The 22,667-nt window shown below is 47.8% G+C and overlaps 1 protein-coding gene across 2 annotated transcripts in view; it reads left to right on the top strand.

The window, feature by feature from the left end:
- The window catches only part of LOC138521975 (uncharacterized), a 664,020-nt gene that overhangs the window by 333,542 nt on the left and 307,811 nt on the right, over positions 1-22,667 (top strand). For both annotated transcript variants that reach the window (XM_069635169.1, XM_069635168.1), the window contains exons 6-7: positions 7,563-7,827; positions 20,315-20,463. In XM_069635169.1, the coding sequence (XP_069491270.1) occupies positions 7,563-7,827; positions 20,315-20,463 (414 nt within the window). The remainder of the gene's footprint in view (positions 1-7,562; positions 7,828-20,314; positions 20,464-22,667) is intronic.

The raw sequence follows: 22,667 nt of genomic DNA, 5'->3' as shown, positions 1-22,667 counted from the left end.
GTCTGATGCTTATGTATGTTCATCTCTGAGACCATGTATTCAGATGTTCTGCTCAGGGTCCCATGCTTGGGAATGTTCATCTCTGGGACCATGTATTCACACGTTCTGCTCAGGGTCTGATGCTTGGGGATGTTGCTCTCTGAGACCATGTATTCAAATGTTCTGCTCAGGGTCTGATGCTTGGGGATGTTCATCTCTGAGACCATGCATTCACACGTTTTGCTCAGGGTCCCATGCTTGGGATATTCATCTCTGAGACCATGTATTCAGACGTTCTGCTCAGGGTCTGATGCTTGGGGATGTTCATCTCTGAGACCATGTATTCAGACGTTCTGCTCAGGGTCTGATGCTTGGGGATGTTTATCTCTGATACCATGTGTTCAGACGTTCTGCTCAGGGTGCCATACGTGGGAATTTTCATCTCTGAGACCATGTATTCAGAAGTTCTGCTCAGGGTCCAATGCTTGGGGATGTTAATCTCTGAGACCATGTATTCAGACATGTTGCTCATGGTCCCATGCTTGGGGGATATTCATCTCTGAGACCATGCATTCACACGTTTTGCTCAGGGTGCATGCTTGGGGATATTCATCTCTGAGACCATGTATTCAGACGTTCTGCTCACGGTCCAATGCTTGGGGATGTTCATCTCTGAGACCATGTATTCAGACATTCTGCACAGGGTGCCATACGTGGGAATTTTCATCTCTGAGACCATGTATTCAGAAGTTCTGCTCAGGGTCCAATGCTTGGGGATGTTCATCTCTGAGACCATGTATTCAGACGTTCTGCTCAGGGTCCCATGCTTGGGGGTATTCATCTCTAAGACCATGCATTCAGACGTTCTGCTCAGGGTCCCATGCTTGGGGATATTCATCTCTGAGACCATGTATTCAGACGTTCTGCCCAGTCCCATGCTTGGGGATGTTAATCTCTGAGACCATGTATTCACACGTTCTGCTCAGGGTCCCATGCTTGGGGATGTTAATCTCTGAGACCACGTATTCAGACGTTCTGCTTAGGGTCTGATGTTTGGGGATGTTCATCTCTGAGACCATGTATTCAGATGTTCTGCTCAGGGTCCCATGCTTGGGGATATTCATCTCTGAAACCATGTATTCAGACGTTCTACCCAGTCCCATGCTTGGGGATGTTAATCTCTGAGACCATGTATTCACATGTTCTGCTCAGGGTCCCATGCTTGTGGATGTTCATCTCTGGGACCATGTATTCACACGTTCTGCTCAGGGTCTGATGTTTGGGGATGTTCATCTCTGAGACCATGTATTCAGATGTTCTGCTCAGGGTCTGATGCTTGGGGATGTTAATCTCTGAGACCATGTATTCACATGTTCTGCTCAGGGTCCCATGCTTGGGGATGTTCATCTCTGGGACCATGAATTCACACGCTCTGCTCAGGGTCCCATGTTTGGGGATGTTCATCTCTGGGACCATGTATTCACACGTTCTGGTCAGGGTCTGATGTTTGGGGATGTTCATCTCTGAGACCATGTATTTAGACGTTCTGCTCAGGGTCCCATGCTTGGGGATGTTCATCTCTGAGACCATGTATTCAGATGTTCTGCTCAGGGTCCCATGTTTGGGGATGTTCATCTCTGAGACCATGCATTCAGACGTTCTGCTCAGGGTCTGATGCTTGGGGATGTTCATCTCTGAGACAATGTATTCAGACGTTCTGCTCAGGGTCTGATGCTTGGGGATGTTCATCTCTGAGACCATGTATTCAGACTCTCTGCCAGTGACTAATGCACAAAGACTTGGGCCTCATCACGATTTCGGCGGTAACCCTTAAAATCGGCGATAACGCTATTAGCGCCGATTTTAAGGGTCCGTCGGATCACGAGTCCAAATACCGTCAGCGCCATTACAGCCGGCGCAAGTACAGGCGCCGGCCATAACAGCGCCAGGAACCATTCGCGCTAAAACATCAGCAATCACGAGTCCGGCGTAGGTGCTATTAGCGGCAGAAAAGCGGCGGACAATCTGCAGAAAATACCTCCAGCAAAAAGCTGGAGGTAACAGAACACAGGCCACAGCAATAAGGGCCCAGGTGGAACACCTGCAAATCAGAGGCCTACAAAGGAGCCACCCATGCACAACACACCCTCCCCAACACCATTACACCAGCAGGAGCAGGAAGGAGACAGTAATAACGACCCAGGTGGACCTGCTGCAAATCAGAGGCCCACATAGGACCCACCCATGCACAACACACCCTCCCCAACACCATTACACCAGTAGAAGCAGGGAGGAGACAGCAATAAGGGCCCAGGTGAAACCAATGCAAATCAGAGGCCTACAAAGGACCCACCCATGCACAACGCACCCTCCCCAACCCCATTACACCAGTAGGAGCAGGGAGGAGACAGCAATAAGGGCCAAGGTGAAACCAATGCAAATCAGAGGCCTACAAATGACCCACCCATGCACAACACACCCTCCCCAACACCATTACACCAGCAGGAGCAGGGAGGAGACAGCAACAAGGACCCAGGTGAAACCAATGCAAAACAGAGGCCTATAAAGGACCCACCCATGCACAACACACCCTCCCCAACACCATTACACTAGCAGGAGCAGGGAGGAGACAGCAACAAGGGCCCAGGTGAAACCAATGCAAATCAGAGGCCTACAAAGGACCCACCCATGGATAACACACCCTCCCCAACACCATGCTGCCATTTGGAGCCTGGAGCCTTGATGTTGACTTCTACCTGCTGCGCCTGGAGCTACAGAGGCCTGCCAACCAGCCCAGGGCCCTAGGAGTGCAGGGGGTGGTGGGGATGAGGAGAAGGAGGAGGGAGAGAGCAGCACCAGCAAGGTAGCCAGCCATCCCCAGGGTCAGGCCAACACCCTGGGCCCTTACTGATGGTCAGTTGGTGACAGAATATCGGCTGGACAGGGCAATCATCACCCAGTTGCTGGATACAATCCAGGGTGGCATTGGCAGCTGCATAGCCACCAGCACGGCAGTACCTCCCCTAGTGAAGCTCGTGTCTGTGCTTCAATTTCTTGGGACTGGCAGCTACCAACACACTGTTGCCATGATGCATGGCATGGCCCAGTCCACATTCAGTGCCATGCTGGGACAGGTGCTCCATGCACTGTTGAATCATGTGAATGAGCACATCGTATTGCCAGCCACACAGGCACAGGTGAACTAGCTGAAGGGTCAATTCCATGCCATTGCCCAAGTCCCGAATGTAATAGCAGCCCTGGACTGCACACATGTAGCACTGGTACCACCCCAGGCACATGAGGCAGCCTACAGAAACCGGAAACATTACCAGTGCCAGAAGGTGTTGCACATGCACAGAGGATTGGGCTGAGGGAGGGGAGGTTAGCCAGACAGGGATTGATTGATGGATTCTTTTAGAAATGGGTAATTGGTAAATTGGAAATATGTCACTTCAACATTGAATTGCACCAGTAACAATCACTACTGTCCATGCATTGTGAATTTTCTAACGTGATTTATTTACCATCCAACAAACCCCCCTCCCACCAGTAAACACCCAGCACACTAACCCCCCTCCCACCAGTGAACACCCAGCACACTAACCCCCCTCGCCCCAGTAATTACCCAGCATACTAACCCCCCTCCCACCATTGAACACCCAGCACACTAACCCCCCTCCCCCCAGTAAACACCCAGCACACTAACCCCCCTCCCCCCAGTAAACTACCCCCAACTGTGCAGATAGGCACATGTGTCTCATCAGGACACCAACAACGATGCCATGCACCACTAGGATGGTCACGGGCGCTTCCCTTTTCTGGGCCCCTCTGGTGTGCGTGCCCTTAGGTGGCGCATAGACCGGCGCCTAGGAGATGACTCTAGGGAACCCTCCGTGGATGTGGTCGATGTCGAAGGGACTGAAGCGGTGGCCATCATGTGCTGTCGCATGAGGTTGTTTCCCTCCCGTGTCTGTTCAGCAAGTGCTGCGACTGCCTCCGTCAACTCCCTCACTCATTGGCCGAAGCCTGTCAGGGCAGCGGTACATTGTTCAACAACTCGGCGTGTACGCGCATTGTCCCGCGCTATGTACTTGCACCCATGCCTTATTGATGCACTGACAGCCTTGATGTGTCGGCTCTGCACCTTGGCCATCGATTGCACCCTGGCCTTTTTGGCCTCAATGATGTTGAGTCGGCCCATCACTGCTGCCCCAGTGACTAAAGGCTCCCCTGGTGTGTCACATGGTGGTCTGTGACTTGTTTGCTGTCGGGGGGGGGGCTGCATGCCGACATGGCGCCAACATGGACTGGGCTGCCTGGCTCAGAGTGCCGGTCTTCTGGGCTCCCATATGATGGCGTGTCCACGTCCGGCTGTGGTGTGTGGACACGACGCACAGGCACATGTCGACTTCCTGCATGCTGTGTGCCTGGCCTTGGGCTTCCCTGGGGTGTAATCATCCCTTCAGCCTCATTGCTTCCGGGAGAGTGTTGTCCTATGGCATGATGGCCACGTGGAGGTGTTGCTCCCACGTCGGGCTCCGATGCAGACCTCTCTCCCTCAGCATCAAGGATGTGACTGGTGGCTTGGAGCGAGCTGGCGGTCGCCTCCTTGCGGCCATGTGGCTGCTGCTGCTGTCTGGTGGGTCTGCGTTGGGGTGAAGTGGGTGTTGGCCTGGGTCGTCTCCCTTTGGTGTGGCCTCTTTGTGGGGTGCTGGTGCAGGTGGAGGCGCGCTGCCGTGGGCGCTGTGTTGGTGTGGCCTCCTCCCCATCATCTTCATCCCGTTGGGATCGACATGTGCCTGTGGAGTACATAGGGTGTGGTTTGAGTTCAATGCTACATATATTTGTGTGATGCAGGTCATGCCAACAAGTGTGATTGAAGACAGTAACAATCACGCATTCTACTTGCATTCTGTTCAGTCGCCATGTGGTGCTTGTTGTGAATGTGTATGGAGGTACACTGCATGGGAATGTCGGAGTGACAAGATTGCATGCGTGGTTGGGGTGCACTGCGCTCTGGGTTTTGGGGGTGTATTCATGCACACTCCAACTCTACGTAGCTGTCCTATGGCTATGGAAGTCTATCCCCTGCCCCTGTCATTCATGTACTGCACGTACAGGGTCGTCTAGGCAGCACTACCGTTCTATGGATGTAGGCCTCACATATGGGTGTATGCAGTACCTCAGACACATGTCTTTGCATTCATTCACTCAGGGTCTGCATGTGTGGTACTTTCAGCTGCATGCATTCGGGGGTGGGACTCACCTGCAGTTGGGTCGATGCCAGTGCCTGCCTCCGCTCCACCAATGCCCTCGATGGTGCCAACATCTATCAGGGCTGTCATTTTCTCCTCCCAAGGTGTGAGTTCGGGTGGGGGTGGGCCTCCTCCAGTGGCCCTGCTTGCACTCCTGTGCTGTGACAGAATGTCATGGACTTGCACGTGCAGGTCGTTCAGGCACTTGCGGCAATCCTCCCCATCCCAGGGCACGCGCCCCACAGCACTGACCCTTTGGCTGATGGTTCAGCATATTTGTGCTCTGCGCTGGCCACTTGTTTTGCGCTGCTGCAGCTCCTCGTGGTGTATCTAAGCCTCCTCGACCAGTACTGCTAGCTCCTGGTCACTGAATTTGGGCTTTCTCACCCTGTCCAGGGCGGACTTGCCCCTAGTGCGCTCCTGAGAAATGTTTTGGGCTTGGATCACGTGGATGGCTTCCAGGGGCTGTGATATCCGATGGATTGTGATTTCCAAGATGGCCGCCGCTTTATTTCCGTTCCTGCGGTGACTGCGGTGACGCGTTTCCCGCGCGCTAAAAGCGCACGCTCATAGCGCGCGCTATGAGCGCGCTATGAGCGCGACATGGCGGTAGCGCACGGTGCGCCGGATTTAAAGGTTTGCGCTATTCGCGCTAACGCCATGGACCGGGGCGCGTGCATGATAACTCGTGATCTGGCGGATTATCCGCCGGGGGCCTTGGCGTTAGCACTAATTACGTCCGGCGGATAATCCGCCGCATTACCGCCGAAGTCGTGATGAGGCCCTTAGTAGTGTTTGATTGGGCACCGCAGGTGTATACTCTTTCTATGTACTTCCTATTCTAAATTATTGTGAGAAATTATTTGGTCCAGTTGCCAGAAATAAAAACACTTGCACAGTGAATTACAAAGCAAAGGTAGAGAGTTTTGTTTGGGTGGAATGACCCAAACGTCTGGAAGGACCTGTGTGATGTATCATTTAGGATTTACATATATCTTTCATTAGTTTCAATTTTCATATTTTCATATTTACAAAAAATAGTTATTTTACACAAACACATTGATGTATATATACATATATATAAAATATCAAAAGCCTTCTTACGGGGTGTCCAATGCATGTCAGTCCTAATGACCATCTTCAGGGACAATTTCTGGAAAAATAATTGATAATTAATAAACAAAGTGTGAATATTCACTCCAATAATTTCCCTTAACATATCTACCTTTACCTTTTCATAATATTTGACATATTTACCAGGCTCTCTTTTCACTTCTGTTAATGACTTTATGTCAATTAGTGTAAAATGGCCATTCTGGAACCCTTTGGGCAGCTGCAATGCAAGTAGGTTGGACGGAATTCACTGTTCTGTGCCTTAAGCATATGTCCCAATTTCTATAAAATGGTCAAAGGGTCACACCTTATCTTGTGCGGTTGTTAAAGGTTTCCTTTGGGGTTCATATCCAGGTGGTCTGTGTTGGAATATCTATTGTTAGACTTGGGCTTCATCAGGAGTTAGGTGGTATCCCGGTGGCATTACCGACAGGATACTGCCTAGGCTAATACCATTACCGCCACCCGGTCTGGCGCTATTAGCGCCGGATCAAGGGTTGGGCGGTAATGGGTATTCCCCATTCCCCAATGGGGCATTTTTGGCACAATTAGCACGTGCTAATAGCGGCCTGCTAATTGCTCCCGAAAATGGGCGTTTAGTTGGTGCATTTAGCCGCAGCTTAAAGCTAGGGGTAAATGCTGCCAGACTTGTGATTGGGCGGACTCTTAGATGCGGCGGTAATAGGGTTACCGCCGCATTTGAGGGCTACACTCAACTCGTGGTGAGGCCCTTAGTCTTTTAAAGACTGCTGTATAATGCTCTTCTAAGTTTTTAGGATAATATTTGCTTCTTTTTGTTGAAAAGCGTGTCCACGGGACACCAGGCCCACTGCAACGTGGTTGCCTGTGTTCCCTGTTACGCTTTTATTTTTGAAAATGGTGCCGGCAATTGGTCCGCAATGACATCATCGACGTGATGATGTCATTACGTGCCGGCAGCCATTTTAGTGTGTTTCATAAACCAATACACTGTATTCATAATAGTTACGGTTGCATATTAATGGAGGCCACAGTAACATTTGTAATATTCAGAGATCTTCAACCATTTCTAAGAATTTCTAATACACAGTGCACTTGTCATCTTCTCTGTGATAACGTTTAAGCTTCTCTAGTCCAAGTCAGGAAGAACATATCTCCATACCTCAGCTTCAGACATGTGACAAATATGCTGTTAGTAGATGCTTTGTAACCAATGCTAATTTTATGTTTTCTCAGCCAACAACCTAGCACTCTTGGGTGTTGCCAGGCAGTCGAGCCTGGGTGAAAGCGCATATCGAGTGATTGATGGGAACGTCAGCTCATCGTCATGCAGCTTCACCAACTACCAGCCCTCTCCTTGGTGGAGCGTGGATCTGGGAACGTCCTACTCCGTTTCCTTCGTAGTTGTGGCGAATTGGGGAACCTGCTGTTCAAAGAGGATCAACGGGACGGAAATCCGCATTGGAAATTCACCAAAGAAGGGTGGCACTACTAACCCCAGGTAAGGCTCGGGGTGCCCCGACTCTGTTTAGTTCCCTGAAAGGGCCCGTGTTCAGAAAGTAACTATTTCAAAGATGGCGGCCACGTTTTGGCTCAAGGGTTTAGCTAGCTGACTGCTTCTCACAGAGAACAATTGTTAGTCCTCCAGTGAAGTTACAAGCATGTATAGAACACACTCCTCCCTCAAGGAAGGGGATTTTAAATCAAGTGCTTCCATTTTTCCCGGATAACACCATGTGTTAATATACATGACTTGTGGATCTGCTTGCTATTGATTGGAAACTCTGCCTGCACTCATTATTGCTAATCACCAGCAAGTTTATCAGTATTGTTAATCCACTGCCTACTCACCAGTATTGCTTACCCTGCCTTGACTCATTATTGCTACTCGCCTGCCAGTTTATCAGTATTGCTAATCCGCTGCCTACTCAACAGTATTGGTAACCCTGTCTGCACTCATTATTGCTAATCGCCTGCCTGTTTATCAGTATTGCTAATCCGGCGCCTACTCATCAGTATTGCTAACACTGCCTGCACTCATTATTGCTAATCTCCAGCCAGTTTATCATCATAGCAGCTCCCCCGCCTGCTCATCAGCAGCATCATCAGTATTGCTAACCCTGCCTGCACGCATTAATGCTAATCCCCAGCCAGTTTATCGGTATTGCTAATCCACTGCCTACTCATCAGTATTGCTAACCCTGCCTGCTCTCAACATTACTAATCCCCAGCCAGTTTATCAGTATTGCTAATCCGCTGCCTACACAACAGTATTGGTAACCCTGTCTACACTCATTATTGCTAATCGCCTGCCAGTTTATCAGTATTGCTAATCCGGTGCCTACTCATCAGTATTGCTAACACTGCCTGCACTCATTATTGCTAATCCGCAGCCAGTTTATCATCATAGCAGCTCCCCCGCCTTCTCAGCAGCATCATCAGTATTGCTAACCCTGCTTGCACTCATTATTGCTAATCCCCAGCCAGTTTATCGGTGTTGCTAATCCACTGCCTACTCGTCGGTATTGCTAAGCCTGCCTGCTCTCAACATTACTAATCCCCAGCCAGTTTATCAGTATTGCTAATACGCTGCTTACTCATCAGTATTGCCAACCTTGCTGCACTCATTATTGCTAATCCCCAGCCAGTTTATCAGTGTTGCTAATCCACTGCTTACTCCTCAGTATTGCTAACCCTCCCTGCACGCATTATTGCTAATCCCCAACCAGTTTATAAGTGTTGCTAATCCGCTGCCTACTCGTCAGTATTGCTAACCCTGCCTGTTCTCAACATTGCTAATCCTCAACCAGTTTATCATCATAGCTGCTCCCCCACCTGCTCATCAGCAGCATCATTAATATTTCTAACCCTGCCTGCATTCATTATTGATAATCCCCAGTCAATTTATCAGTGTTGCTAATCTGCTGCCTTCTCATCAGTATTGCTAACCCTGCCTGCACACATTATTGCTAATCCCCAGCCAGTTTATCAGTGTTGCTAATCCGCTGCCTACTCGTCAGTATTGCTAAACCTACCTGTTCTCAACATTGCTAATCCTCAGCAGTTTATCAGTATTGCTAATACGCTGCCTACTCATCAGTATTGCTAACCCTACCTGCTCTCAACATTGCTAATCCCAAACTAGTTTATCATCATAGCAGCTCCCCCACCTGCTCATCAGCAGCATCATTAGTATTGCTAACCCTGCCTGCACTCATTATTGCTAATCCCTAGCCAGTTTATCAGTATGGCTAATCTGCTGCCTACTCATCAGTATTGCTAACCCTGCCTGCACCCATTATTCCTAATCCCTAGCCAGTTTATCAGTATGGCTAACCCGCTGCCTACTCATCAGTATTGCTAACCCTGCCTGCACTCATTATTGCTAATCCCTAGCCAGTTTATCAGTATGGCTAATCCACTGCCTACTCATCAGTATTGCTAACCCTGCCTGCACTCATTATTGCTAATCCCTAGCCAGTTTATCGGTGTTGCTAATCCACTGCCTACTCGTCAGTATTGCTAACCCTGCCTGCTCTCAACATTACTAATCCCCAGCCAGTTTATCAGTATTGCTAATACGCTGCCTACTCATCAGTATTGCCAACCTTGCTGCACTCATTATTGCTAATCCCCAGCCAGTTTATCAGTGTTGCTAATCCACTGCGTACTCGTCAGTATTGCTAACCCTCCCTGCACGCATTATTGCTAATCCCCAACCAGTTTATAAGTGTTGCTAATCCGCTGCCTACTCGTCAGTATTGCTAAACCTACCTGTTCTCAACATTGCTAATCCTCAGCAGTTTATCAGTATTGCTAATACGCTGCCTACTCATCAGTATTGCTAACCCTACCTGCTCTCAACATTGCTAATCCCAAACCAGTTTATCATCATAGCAGCTCCCCCACCTGCTCATCAGCAGCATCATTAGTATTGCTAACCCTGCCTGCACTCATTATTGCTAATCCCTAGCCAGTTTATCAGTATGGCTAATCTGCTGCCTACTCATCAGTATTGCTAACCCTGCCTGCACCCATTATTCCTAATCCCTAGCCAGTTTATCAGTATGGCTAACCCGCTGCCTACTCATCAGTATTGCTAACCCTGCCTGCACTCATTATTGCTAATCCCTAGCCAGTTTATCAGTATGGCTAATCCACTGCCTACTCATCAGTATTGCTAACCCTGCCTGCACTCATTATTGCTAATCCCTAGCCAGTTTATCGGTGTTGCTAATCCACTGCCTACTCGTCAGTATTGCTAACCCTGCCTGCTCTCAACATTACTAATCCCCAGCCAGTTTATCAGTATTGCTAATACGCTGCCTACTCATCAGTATTGCCAACCTTGCTGCACTCATTATTGCTAATCCCCAGCCAGTTTATCAGTGTTGCTAATCCACTGCGTACTCGTCAGTATTGCTAACCCTCCCTGCACGCATTATTGCTAATCCCCAACCAGTTTATAAGTGTTGCTAATCCGCTGCCTACTCGTCAGTATTGCTAACCCTGCCTGTTCTCAACATTGCTAATCCTCAACCAGTTTATCATCATAGCCGCTCCCCCACCTGCTCATCAGCAGCATCATTAATATTTCTAACCCTGCCTGCATTCATTATTGATAATCCCCAGTCAATTTATCAGTGTTGCTAATCTGCTGCCTTCTCATCAGTATTGCTAACCCTGCCTGCACACATTATTGCTAATCCCCAGCCAGTTTATCAGTGTTGCTAATCCGCTGCCTACTCGTCAGTATTGCTAAACCTACCTGTTCTCATCATTGCTAATCCTCAGCAGTTTATCAGTATTGCTAATACGCTGCCTACTCATCAGTATTGCTAACCCTGCCTGCACTCATTATTGCTAATCCCTAGCCAGTTTATCGGTGTTGCTAATCCACTGCCTACTCGTCAGTATTGCTAACCCTGCCTGCTCTCAACATTACTAATCCCCAGCCAGTTTATCAGTATTGCTAATACGCCGCTTACTCATCAGTATTGCCAACCTTGCTGCACTCATTATTGCTAATCCCCAGCCAGTTTATCAGTGTTGCTAATCCACTGCTTACTCCTCAGTATTGCTAACCCTCCCTGCACGCATTATTGCTAATCCCCAACCAGTTTATAAGTGTTGCTAATCCGCTGCCTACTCGTCAGTATTGCTAACCCTGCCTGTTCTCAACATTGCTAATCCTCAACCAGTTTATCATCATAGCTGCTCCCCCACCTGCTCATCAGCAGCATCATTAATATTTCTAACCCTGCCTGCATTCATTATTGATAATCCCCAGTCAATTTATCAGTGTTGCTAATCTGCTGCCTTCTCATCAGTATTGCTAACCCTGCCTGCACACATTATTGCTAATCCCCAGCCAGTTTATCAGTGTTGCTAATCAGCTGCCTACTCGTCAGTATTGCTAAACCTACCTGTTCTCAACATTGCTAATCCTCAGCAGTTTATCAGTATTGCTAATACGCTGCCTACTCATCAGTATTGCTAACCCTACCTGCTCTCAACATTGCTAATCCCAAACCAGTTTATCATCATAGCAGCTCCCCCACCTGCTCATCAGCAGCATCATTAGTATTGCTAACCCTGCCTGCACTCATTATTGCTAATCCCTAGCCAGTTTATCAGTATGGCTAATCTGCTGCCTACTCATCAGTATTGCTAACCCTGCCTGCACCCATTATTCCTAATCCCTAGCCAGTTTATCAGTATGGCTAACCCGCTGCCTACTCATCAGTATTGCTAACCCTGCCTGCACTCATTATTGCTAATCCCTAGCCAGTTTATCAGTATGGCTAATCCACTGCCTACTCATCAGTATTGCTAACCCTGCCTGCACTCATTATTGCTAATCCCTAGCCAGTTTATCGGTGTTGCTAATCCACTGCCTACTCGTCAGTATTGCTAACCCTGCCTGCTCTCAACATTACTAATCCCAAGCCAGTTTATCAGTATTGTTAATACGCTGCCTACTCATCAGTATTGCCAACCTTGCTGCACTCATTATTGCTAATCCCCAGCCAGTTTATCAGTGTTGCTAATCCACTGCGTACTCGTCAGTATTGCTAACCCTCCCTGCACGCATTATTGCTAATCCCCAACCAGTTTATAAGTGTTGCTAATCCGCTGCCTACTCGTCAGTATTGCTAACCCTGCCTGTTCTCAACATTGCTAATCCTCAACCAGTTTATCATCATAGCCGCTCCCCCACCTGCTCATCAGCAGCATCATTAATATTTCTAACCCTGCCTGCATTCATTATTGATAATCCCCAGTCAATTTATCAGTGTTGCTAATCTGCTGCCTTCTCATCAGTATTGCTAACCCTGCCTGCACACATTATTGCTAATCCCCAGCCAGTTTATCAGTGTTGCTAATCCGCTGCCTACTCGTCAGTATTGCTAAACCTACCTGTTCTCATCATTGCTAATCCTCAGCAGTTTATCAGTATTGCTAATACGCTGCCTACTCATCAGTATTGCTAACCCTACCTGCTCTCAACATTGCTAATCCCAAACCAGTTTATCATCATAGCAGCTCCCCCACCTGCTCATCAGCAGCATCATTAGTATTGCTAACCCTGCCTGCACTCATTATTGCTAATCCCTAGCCAGTTTATCAGTATGGCTAATCTGCTGCCTACTCATCAGTATTGCTAACCCTGCCTGCACTCATTATTCCTAATCCCTAGCCAGTTTATCAGTATGGCTAACCCGCTGCCTACTCATCAGTATTGCTAACCCTGCCTGCACTCATTATTGCTAATCCCTAGCCAGTTTATCAGTATGGCTAATCCGCTGCCTACTCATCAGTATTGCTAACCCTGCCTGCACTCATTATTGCTAATCCCTAGCCAGTTTATCGGTGTTGCTAATCCACTGCCTACTCGTCAGTATTGCTAACCCTGCCTGCTCTCAACATTACTAATCCCCAGCCAGTTTATCAGTATTGCTAATACGCTGCCTACTTATCAGTATTGCTAACCCTGCCTGCTCTCAACATTGCTAATCCCCAGCCAGTTTATCATCATAGCAGCTCTTCACCTGCTCATCAGCAGCATCGTCAGTATTGCTAACCCTGCCTGCATGCATTATTGCTAATCCCCATTCAGTTCATAAGTGTTGCTAATCCGCTGCCTACTCGCAAGTATTGCTAACCCTGCCAGTTCTCAACATTGCTAATCCTCAACCAGTTTATCAGTATTGCTAATACACTGCCTACTCATCAGTATTACTAACCCTGCCTGCACTCAACATTGCTAATCCCCAGCCAGTTTATCATCATAGCAGCTCCCCCGCCTGTTCATCAGCAGCATCATTAATATTGCTAACCGTGTCTGCATTCTGCATTCATTATTGCTAATCCCCAGTCAGTTTATCACTGTTGCTAATCCGCTGCCTACTCATCAGTATTGCTAACCCTGCCTGCACTCATTATTGCTAATCCCTAGCCAGTTTATCGGTGTTGCTAATCCACTGCCTACTCGTCAGTATTGCTAACCCTGCCTGCTCTCAACATTACTAATCTTCAGCCAGTTTATCAGTATTGCTAATACACTGCCTACTCATCAGTATTACTAACCCTGCCTGCACTCAACATTGCTAATCCCCAGTCAGTTTGTCATCATAGCAGCTCCCCTGCCTGCTCTTCAGCAGCATCATCAGTATTGCTAACCTTGCCTGCACTCATTATTGCTAATCCCCAGCCAGTTTATCAGTGCTGCTAAACCGCTGCCTACTCGTCAGTATTGTTAACCCTGCCTGTTCTCAACATTGCTAATCCTCAACCAGTTTATCAGTATTGCTAATACACTGCCTACTCTTCAGTATTACTAACCCTGCCTGCACTCAACATTGCTAATCCCCAGTCAGTTTATCAACATAGCAGCTCCCCTGCCTGCTCTTCAGCAGCATCATCAGTATTGCTAACCTTGCCTGCACTCATTATTGCTAATCCCCAGTCAGTTTATCAGTGTTGCTAATCCACTGCCTACTCATCAGTATTGCTAACCCTGCCTGCTTCTCAACATTGCTAATTCCCAGCCAGTTTATCAGTGTTGCTAATCCTCTGCCTATTCTTATGTATTGCTAACCCTGCCTGGTCTCAACATTGCTAATCCCCAGCCAGTTTATCATCATAGCAGCTCCCCCACCTGCTCATCAGCAGCATCATTAGTATTGGTAACCCTGTCTGCATTCAGTATTGCTAATCCCTAGCCATTTTATCAGTATTTCTAATCGGCTGCCTACTAATCAGTATTGCTAACCCTGCCTGCACTCATTATTACTAATCCCCAACCAGTTTATCAGTGTTACTAATCCAGTGCCTACTCGTCAGTATTGCTAACCCTGCCTGCACTCATTATTGCTAATCCACAGTCAGTGTATCATCATAGCAGCTCCCCCCTGCTCATCAGCAGCATCATCAGTATTGCTAACCCTGCCTGCACTCATTATTGCTAATCCCCAGCCAGTTTAACAATGTTGCTAATTTGCTGCCTACTCATCAGTATTGCTAACCCCGCCTGCACTCATTATTGCTAATACCCAGCCAGTTTATCAGTGTTGCTAATTCGATGCCTACTCGTCAATATTGCTAACCCTGCCTGCTCTCAACATTGCTAATCCCCAGCCAGTTTATCAGTATTGCTAATACGCTGCCTACTCGTCAGTTTTGCTAACCCTGCCTGCTCTCAACATTGCTGATCCCCACCCAGTTTATCATCATAGCAGCTCCCCCACCTGCTCAGCAGCAGCATTAGTATTGCTATTCCTGTCTGGTGATTATTATTGCTCATCCCCAGCCAGTTTGTCATCTTAGCAGCTCCTCCACCTGCTCATCAGCAGCATCATCAGTATTGCTAACCCTGCCTGCACTCATTATTGCTAATACCATGCCAGTTTATCAGTGTTGCTAATCCGCTGCCTACTTGTCAGTATTGCTAACCCTACCTGCTCTCAACATTGCTAATCCCCAGCCAGTGTATCAGTGTTGCTAATCTGCTGCCTACTGTTCAGTATTGCTAACCCTGCCTGCACGCATTATTGCTAATCCCAAACCAGTTTATCAGTGTTGCTAATCGGATGCCTACTCGTCAATATTGCTAACACTGCCTGCTCTCAACATTGCTAATCCCCAGTCAGTTTATCATCATAGCAGCTCCCCCGCCTGCTCATCAGCAGCATCATCAGTATTGCTAACCCTGCCTGCACTCATTATTGCTAATCCCCAGCCAGTTTATCAATGTTGCTAATTTGCTGCCTACTCATCAGTATTGCTAACCCCGCCTGCACTCATTATTGCTAATACCCAGCCAGTTTATCAGTGTTGCTAATCCGATGCCTACTCGTCAATATTGCTAACCCTGCCTGCTCTCAACATTGCTAATCCCCAGCCAGTTTATCAGTATTGCTAATACGCTGCCTACTCGTCAGTTTTGCTAACCCTGCCTGCTCTCAACATTGCTGATCCCCACCCAGTTTATCATCATAGCAGCTCCCCCACCTGCTCAGCAGCAGCATTAGTATTGCTATTCCTGTCTGGTGATTATTATTGCTCATCCTCAGCCAGTTTATCATCATAGCAGCTCCCCCACCTGCTCAGCAGCATCAGTATTGCTATTCCTGTTTGGTGATTATTATTGCTGATCCCCAGCCAGTTTATCATCATAGCAGCTCCCCCACCTGCTCAGCAGCAGCATCAGTATTGCTATTCCTGTCTGGTGATTATTATTGCTGATCCCCAGCCAGTTTATCATCATAGCAGCTCCCCCACCTGCTCATCAGCAGCATCATCAGTATTGCTAATCCTGCCTGCACACATGATTGCTAATCCCCAGCCAGTTTATCAGTGTTGCTAATCCGCTGCCTACTCGTCAGTATTGCTAAACCTACCTGTTCTCAACATTGCTAATCCTCAGCAGTTTATCAGTATTGCTAATACGCTGCCTACTCATCAGTATTGCTAACCCTACCTGCTCTCAACATTGCTAATCCCAAACCAGTTTATCATCATAGCAGCTCCCCCACCTGCTCATCAGCAGCATCATTAGTATTGCTAACCCTGCCTGCACTCATTATTGCTAATCCCTAGCCAGTTTATCAGTATGGCTAATCTGCTGCCTACTCATCAGTATTGCTAACCCTGCCTGCACTCATTATTGCTAATCCCTAGCCAGTTTATCAGTATGGCTAATCCACTGTCTACTCATCAGTATTGCTAACCATGCCTGCACTCATTATTGCTGATCCCTAGCCAGTTTATCAGCATTGCTAATCCACTGCATCCTCGTCAGTATTGCTAACCCTGCCTGCTCTCAACATTACTAATCCCCAGCCAGTTTATCAGTATTGCTAATACGCTGCCTACTTATCAGTATTGCTAACCCTGCCTGCTCTCAACATTGCTAATCCCCAGCCAGTTTATCATCATAGCAGCTCCTCGCCTGCTCATCAGCAGCATCATCAGTATTGCTAACCTTGCCTGCACTCATTATTGCTAATCCCCAGCCAGTTTATCAGTGCTGCTAAACCGCTGCCTACTCGTCAGTATTGTTAACCCTGCCTGTTCTCAACATTGCTAATCCTCAACCAGTTTATCAATATTGCTAATACACTGCCTACTCATCAGTATTACTAACCCTGCCTGCACTCAACATTGCTAATCCCCAGTCAGTTTATCATCATAGCAGCTCCCCTGCCTGCTCTTCAGCAGCATCATCAATATTGCTAACCTTGCCTGCACTCATTATTGCTAATCCCCAGCCAGTTTATCAGTGTTGCTAATCCGCTGCCTACTCATCAGTATTGCTAACCCTGCCTGCTCTCAACATTGCTAATTCCCAGCCAGTTTATGAGTGTTGCTATTCCGCTGCCTATACTTATGTATTGCTAACCCTGCCTGGTCTCAACATTGCTAATCCCCAGCCAGTTTATCATCATAGCAGCTCCCCCACATGCTCATCAGCAGCATCATTAGTATTGGTAACCCTGTCTGCATTCATTATTGCTAATCCCTAGCCATTTTACCAGTATTGCTAATCCGCTGCCTACTAATCAGTATTGCTAACCCTGCCTGCACTCATTATTACTAATCCCCAACCAGTTTATCAGTGTTACTAATCCACTGCCTACTCGTCAGTATTGCTAACCCTGCCTGCTCTCAACATTGCTAATCCCCAGCCAGTTTATCAGTATTGCTAATCCGCTGTCTACTAATCAGTATTGCTAACCCTGCCTGCACTCATTATTACTAATCCCCAACCAGTTTATCAGTGTTACTAATCCACTGCCTACTCGTCAGTATTGCTAACCCTGCCTGCTCTCAACATTGCTAATCCCCAGTCAGTTTATCATCATAGCAGCTCCCCCGCCTGCTCATCAGCAGCATCATCAGTATTGCTAATCCCCAGCCAGTTTATCAATGCTGCTAATTTGCTACCTACTCATCAGTATTGCTAACCCCGCCTGCACTCATTATTGCTAATACTCAGCCAGTTTATCAGTGTTGCTAATCCGATGCCTACTCGTTAATATTGCTAACCCTGCCTGCTCTCAACATTGCTAATCCCCAGCCAGTTTATCAGTATTGCTAATACGCTGCCTACTCGTCAGTTTTGCTAACCCTGCCTGCTCTCAACATTGCTGATCCCCACCCAGTTTATCATCATAGCAGCTCCCCCACCTGCTCAGCAGCAGCATCAGTATTGGTATTCCTGTCTGGTGATTATTATTGCTCATCCCCAGCCAGTTTATCATCATAGCAGCTCCCCCACCTGCTCAGCAGCAACATCGGTATTGCTATTCCTGTCTCGTGATTATTATTGCTGATCCCCAGCCAGTTTATCATCATAGCAGCTCCCCCACCTGCTCATCAGCAGCATCATCAGTATTGCTAACCCTGCCTGCACTCATTATTGCTAATCCCGAGCCAGATTATCAGTGTTGCTAATCCGCTGCCTACTTGTCAATATTGCTAACCCTGCCTGCTCTCAACATTGCTAATCCCCAGCCAGTTTATCAATATTGCTAATCCGATGCATACTCATCAGTATTGCTAACCCTGCCTGCACGCATTATTGCTAATCCCCAGCCAGTTTATCAGTGTTGCTAATACGCTGCCTACTCGTCAGTATTGCTAACCCTGCCTGTTCTCAACATTGCTAATCATCAACCAGTTTATCAGTATTGCTAATACGCTGCCTACTCATCAGTATTGCTCACTCTGCCTGCTCTCAACATTGCTAATCCGCAGCCAGTTCATCATCATAGCAGCTCCCCACCTGCTCATCAGCAGCATCATCAGTATTGCTAACCCTGCCTGCACTCATTATTGCTAATCCCTAGTCTGTTTATCAGTGTTGCTAATCCGCTGCCCACTCATCAGAATTGCTAACCCTGCCTGCTCTCAACATTGCTAATCCCAGCCAGTTTATCAGTGTTGCAAATCCGCTGCCTACTCTTCAGTATTGCTAACCCTGCCTGCTCTCAACATTACTAATCCCCAGCCAGTTTATCAGTGTTGCTAATCCGCTGCCTACTCATCAGTATTGCTAACCCTGCCTGCTCTCAACATTGCTAATCCCCAGCCAGTTTATCAGTGTTGCAAATCCGCTGCCTACTCTTCAGTATTGCTAACCCTACCTGCTCTCAACATTACTAATCCCCAGCCAGGTTATCAGTATTGCTAATCCTCTGCCCACTCATCAGTATTGCTAACCCTGCCTACACTCATTATTGCTAATCCCCAGCCAGTTTACTAATGTTGCTAATTTGCTGCATACTCATCAGTATTGCTAACCCCGCCTGCACTCATTATTGCTAATACCCAGTCAGTTTATTAGTGTTGCTAATCCAATGCCTACTCGTCAGTATTGCTAACCCTGCCTGCTCTCAACATTGCTAATCCCCAGCCAGTTTATCAGTATTGCTAATGTGCTGCCTACTCCTCAGTATTGCTAACCCTGCCTGCTCTCAACATTGCTTATACCCAGCCAGTTTATCATCATAGCAGCTCCCCCACCTGCTCAGCAGCAGCATCAGTATTGCTATTCCTGTCTGGTGATTATTATTGCGAAGCCTGCTGCTTGATATTAGAAACACCGCTTGGCGGTCCTTTTCTAACCACCTTTGATGCCCATTTCTGCCAGTTCTTATTGCTCCCTGAGGGGCAGTGATGTGGGATTTACTGCCTGATGCACTTGAGAAAAATGTGCCTGAAGTATAGAGCAGCACGCACCCTTTAGCTGCCGTGCGTGGGTATTCTTGCTCGCTGGCGCAATCACCCCAAGCTCTGTCTGAAAATGGAAGCCATTTCACAGTGATTCAAGGTTTGTGGCAAAGGTTTTGTTCGGCAGAAGCTTTTGCAATGCTCTCTCTGGTGATTTCGGACTATGCAAACTCAACATCCATTCTAGAGGCCGTGGAAATGGAAAGGACCCCGACAAATTCGGCCCTACTAGAAATAACGGTGTCTTGCCCACAGAGACCACCGACAGCGCCAAGAAGCATGAACATGGCTACAGCCCTGCTGTACCATACCGCATAGCATCACCTCTACACATCTGACGACACATGCACACAGGAACCTCACAATCCCCCTTTTCGCTCCTGTATAGTCTCCTTCCCAATGCTCTGTTCTCTCCTGCCACTTCACCCGTGCCTCTATTCCGGTGTAGTGCTTTGATGCAGTTTAGGGGTTTCATAGGCACTGTACGAGTAAGTGCCATTCATTGGTTAAGCTAAAGAGGAGGAGTTGGCGAATGTAGGTCCTTGGGTCCCATTGCCATGCCAGTGACATCTGCCCCCACTGGGCGAGGATTTTGCAGGAATACCCTGGGGAACTGCAGGCAGCCAGGCTTCGGCTGAAGGGCAGTGCTGCGGCGCGGATTCTGCTATCATGGCCATTCCTGTCGGGAGAGATGTGGGCAGTGCTTGTGCAGGCTTTGCTTTACTGTGACTTTCTCTCGCCTCCCACCACAGGTGCACCACCATCCAGGGGTTGCGGAACGGAGAGGTGGAGAGCTTCGACTGTGGGGGCATGGAGGGGCGATACGTGACCCTTGTGATCCCCCAGCACACCGAAACCCTTGCACTCTGCGAGGTTCAGGTCTTCGGCTTTGGCCCACCAGGCGAGTTTTAGATGTTCAAGGTCTCTCTTGGGGTTGGGAGCTGCGATTGTATGGGATGAGATGAATGTTGAGATGATAGAATGGGAGCAGATGGGATGCGATGGAGACGATGGATAGGCTGAAATAGCACAGGACATGAGGAGATGTCATGGGGTAAGTCAGACTTGCATAGGAGGCTATAGATTGGCACGGGATATGATGGACTACCTTTCAGTAGGTTAGAATGCCACAGGATAGAATGGAATGACACTGGGTATGTTGGAATGCATCAGGATAGAATGGAATGCCACTGGGTATGTTGGAAGGCATCAGGATAGAATAGAATGGCACTGGAAATGATGGAATGCCACTGGGTATGATGGAGTCAAATGGCATGGGATATGATGGACTAACTTTCAGTAGGTTAGAATGCCACAGGATAGAATGGAATGACACTGGGTATGTTGGAATGCATCAGGATAGAATGGAATGCCACTGGGTATGTTGGAAGGCATCAGGATAGAATAGAATGCCACTGGGAATGATGGAATGCCACTGGGTATGATGGAGTCAAATGGCATGGGATATGATGGACTACCTTTCAGTAGGTTAGAATGCCACAGGATAGAATAGAATGCCAATGGGAATGATGGAATGCCAAAGGACAGAATGGAATGCCACGGGATAGAATGAAATGCCACTGGGTATAATGGGGAGCATAGGACAGGATAGAATCACTTAGGATAGCTTAGAACAGGATGAAATGGCATAACGAAGCATATGAAAGGGCAGCATAGAGGAAAGGAGGGAATGTCTTGGAACGGAATAGGACAGGATGGAAGGCTTAGGAAAGCATACAACAGAGTGAAATTGCGTAGGACAGTATGGGACATGACCAGTTCGCTTAGGACGTGGTGCAATGGATTACAGTAGCATAGGACAGGATGGAATCGCTTCGGACAGCATATAGGAGAGGACAGAGGAACGCAGGGAATGGCTTAGGGCAGAACAGGACAGGATGGGAATGGCTTAGGATAGCACCGGGCCGAATGGAATGGCTTAGGACAGTGCATGGTAGGATGTAATCACTTGGGGCAGTATGGGACAGGACCAATTGCTTAGCATAGCATAGGTCAAGATGGAATCACTTAGGGCAGTAGAGGGCATGGTGGAATGGTTTGAGATAGCATAAGACATTTTGCAATAGCGTAGGAGAGCATATGCCAAGATGTAATCGGTTAGTGCAGCATAGGACAGGATGGAATGGCTTAGGATAGCATAGGACAGGATGGAATCAATTAGTGCCGCATGGGACAGGGTGGAAGGCTTAGATAACATAAAACAGTATGCAATAGCTAAGGACAGCATATGACTTTAATCACTTAGTGCAGCATAGGACAGGATGGAATGGCTTTGGCTAGCATAGGACAGGATGGAATCACTTAGTGCCGCATAGGACAGGATGGAATGGCTTCGGCTAGAATGGGGCAGGATGGAATCACTTAGTGCCGCATAGGACAGGATGGAATGGCTTCGGCTAGAATGGGGCAGGATGGAATCACTTAGTGCCGCATAGGACAGGATGGAATGGCTTCGACTAGCATGGGGTGGCATGGAATCACTTAGTGCCGCATAGGACAGTGTGGAATGGCTTAGATAACATAAAACAGTATGCAATAGCTAAGGACAGCATATGACTTTAATCACTTAGTGCAGCATAGGACAGGATGGAATGGCTTAGGATAGCATAGGACAGGATGGAATCAATTAGTGCCGCATAGGACAGGGTGGAATGGCTTAGATAACATAGAACAGTATGCAATAGCTAAGGACAGCATATTATTTTAATCACTTATTGCAGCATAGGACAGGAAGGAATGGCTTCGGCTAGCATAGGACAGGATGGAATCACTTAGTGCTGCATAGGACAGGATGGAATGGCTTCGGCTAGAATGGGGCAGGATGGAATCACTTAGTGCCGCATAGGACAGGATGGAATGGCTTCGACTAGCATGGGGTGGCATGGAATCACTTAGTGCCGCATAGGACAGTGTGGAATGGCTTAGATAACATAGAACAGTATGCAATAGCTTAGGACAGCATATGACTGGAATAACCTAGTGCTGCATAGGACAGGATGGAATGGCTGTGGCTAGCATAGGACAGGATGGAATCACTTAGTGCCGCATAGGACAGGATGGAATCTCTTCGGCTAGCATGGGGCG

This window comes from Ambystoma mexicanum, chromosome 13, assembly GCF_040938575.1.
Source record: "Ambystoma mexicanum isolate Mex_15411 chromosome 13, UKY_AmexF1_1, whole genome shotgun sequence".
Taxonomy (NCBI): domain Eukaryota; kingdom Metazoa; phylum Chordata; class Amphibia; order Caudata; family Ambystomatidae; genus Ambystoma; species Ambystoma mexicanum.
This window is presented reverse-complemented; position numbering and strand designations above follow the sequence as displayed.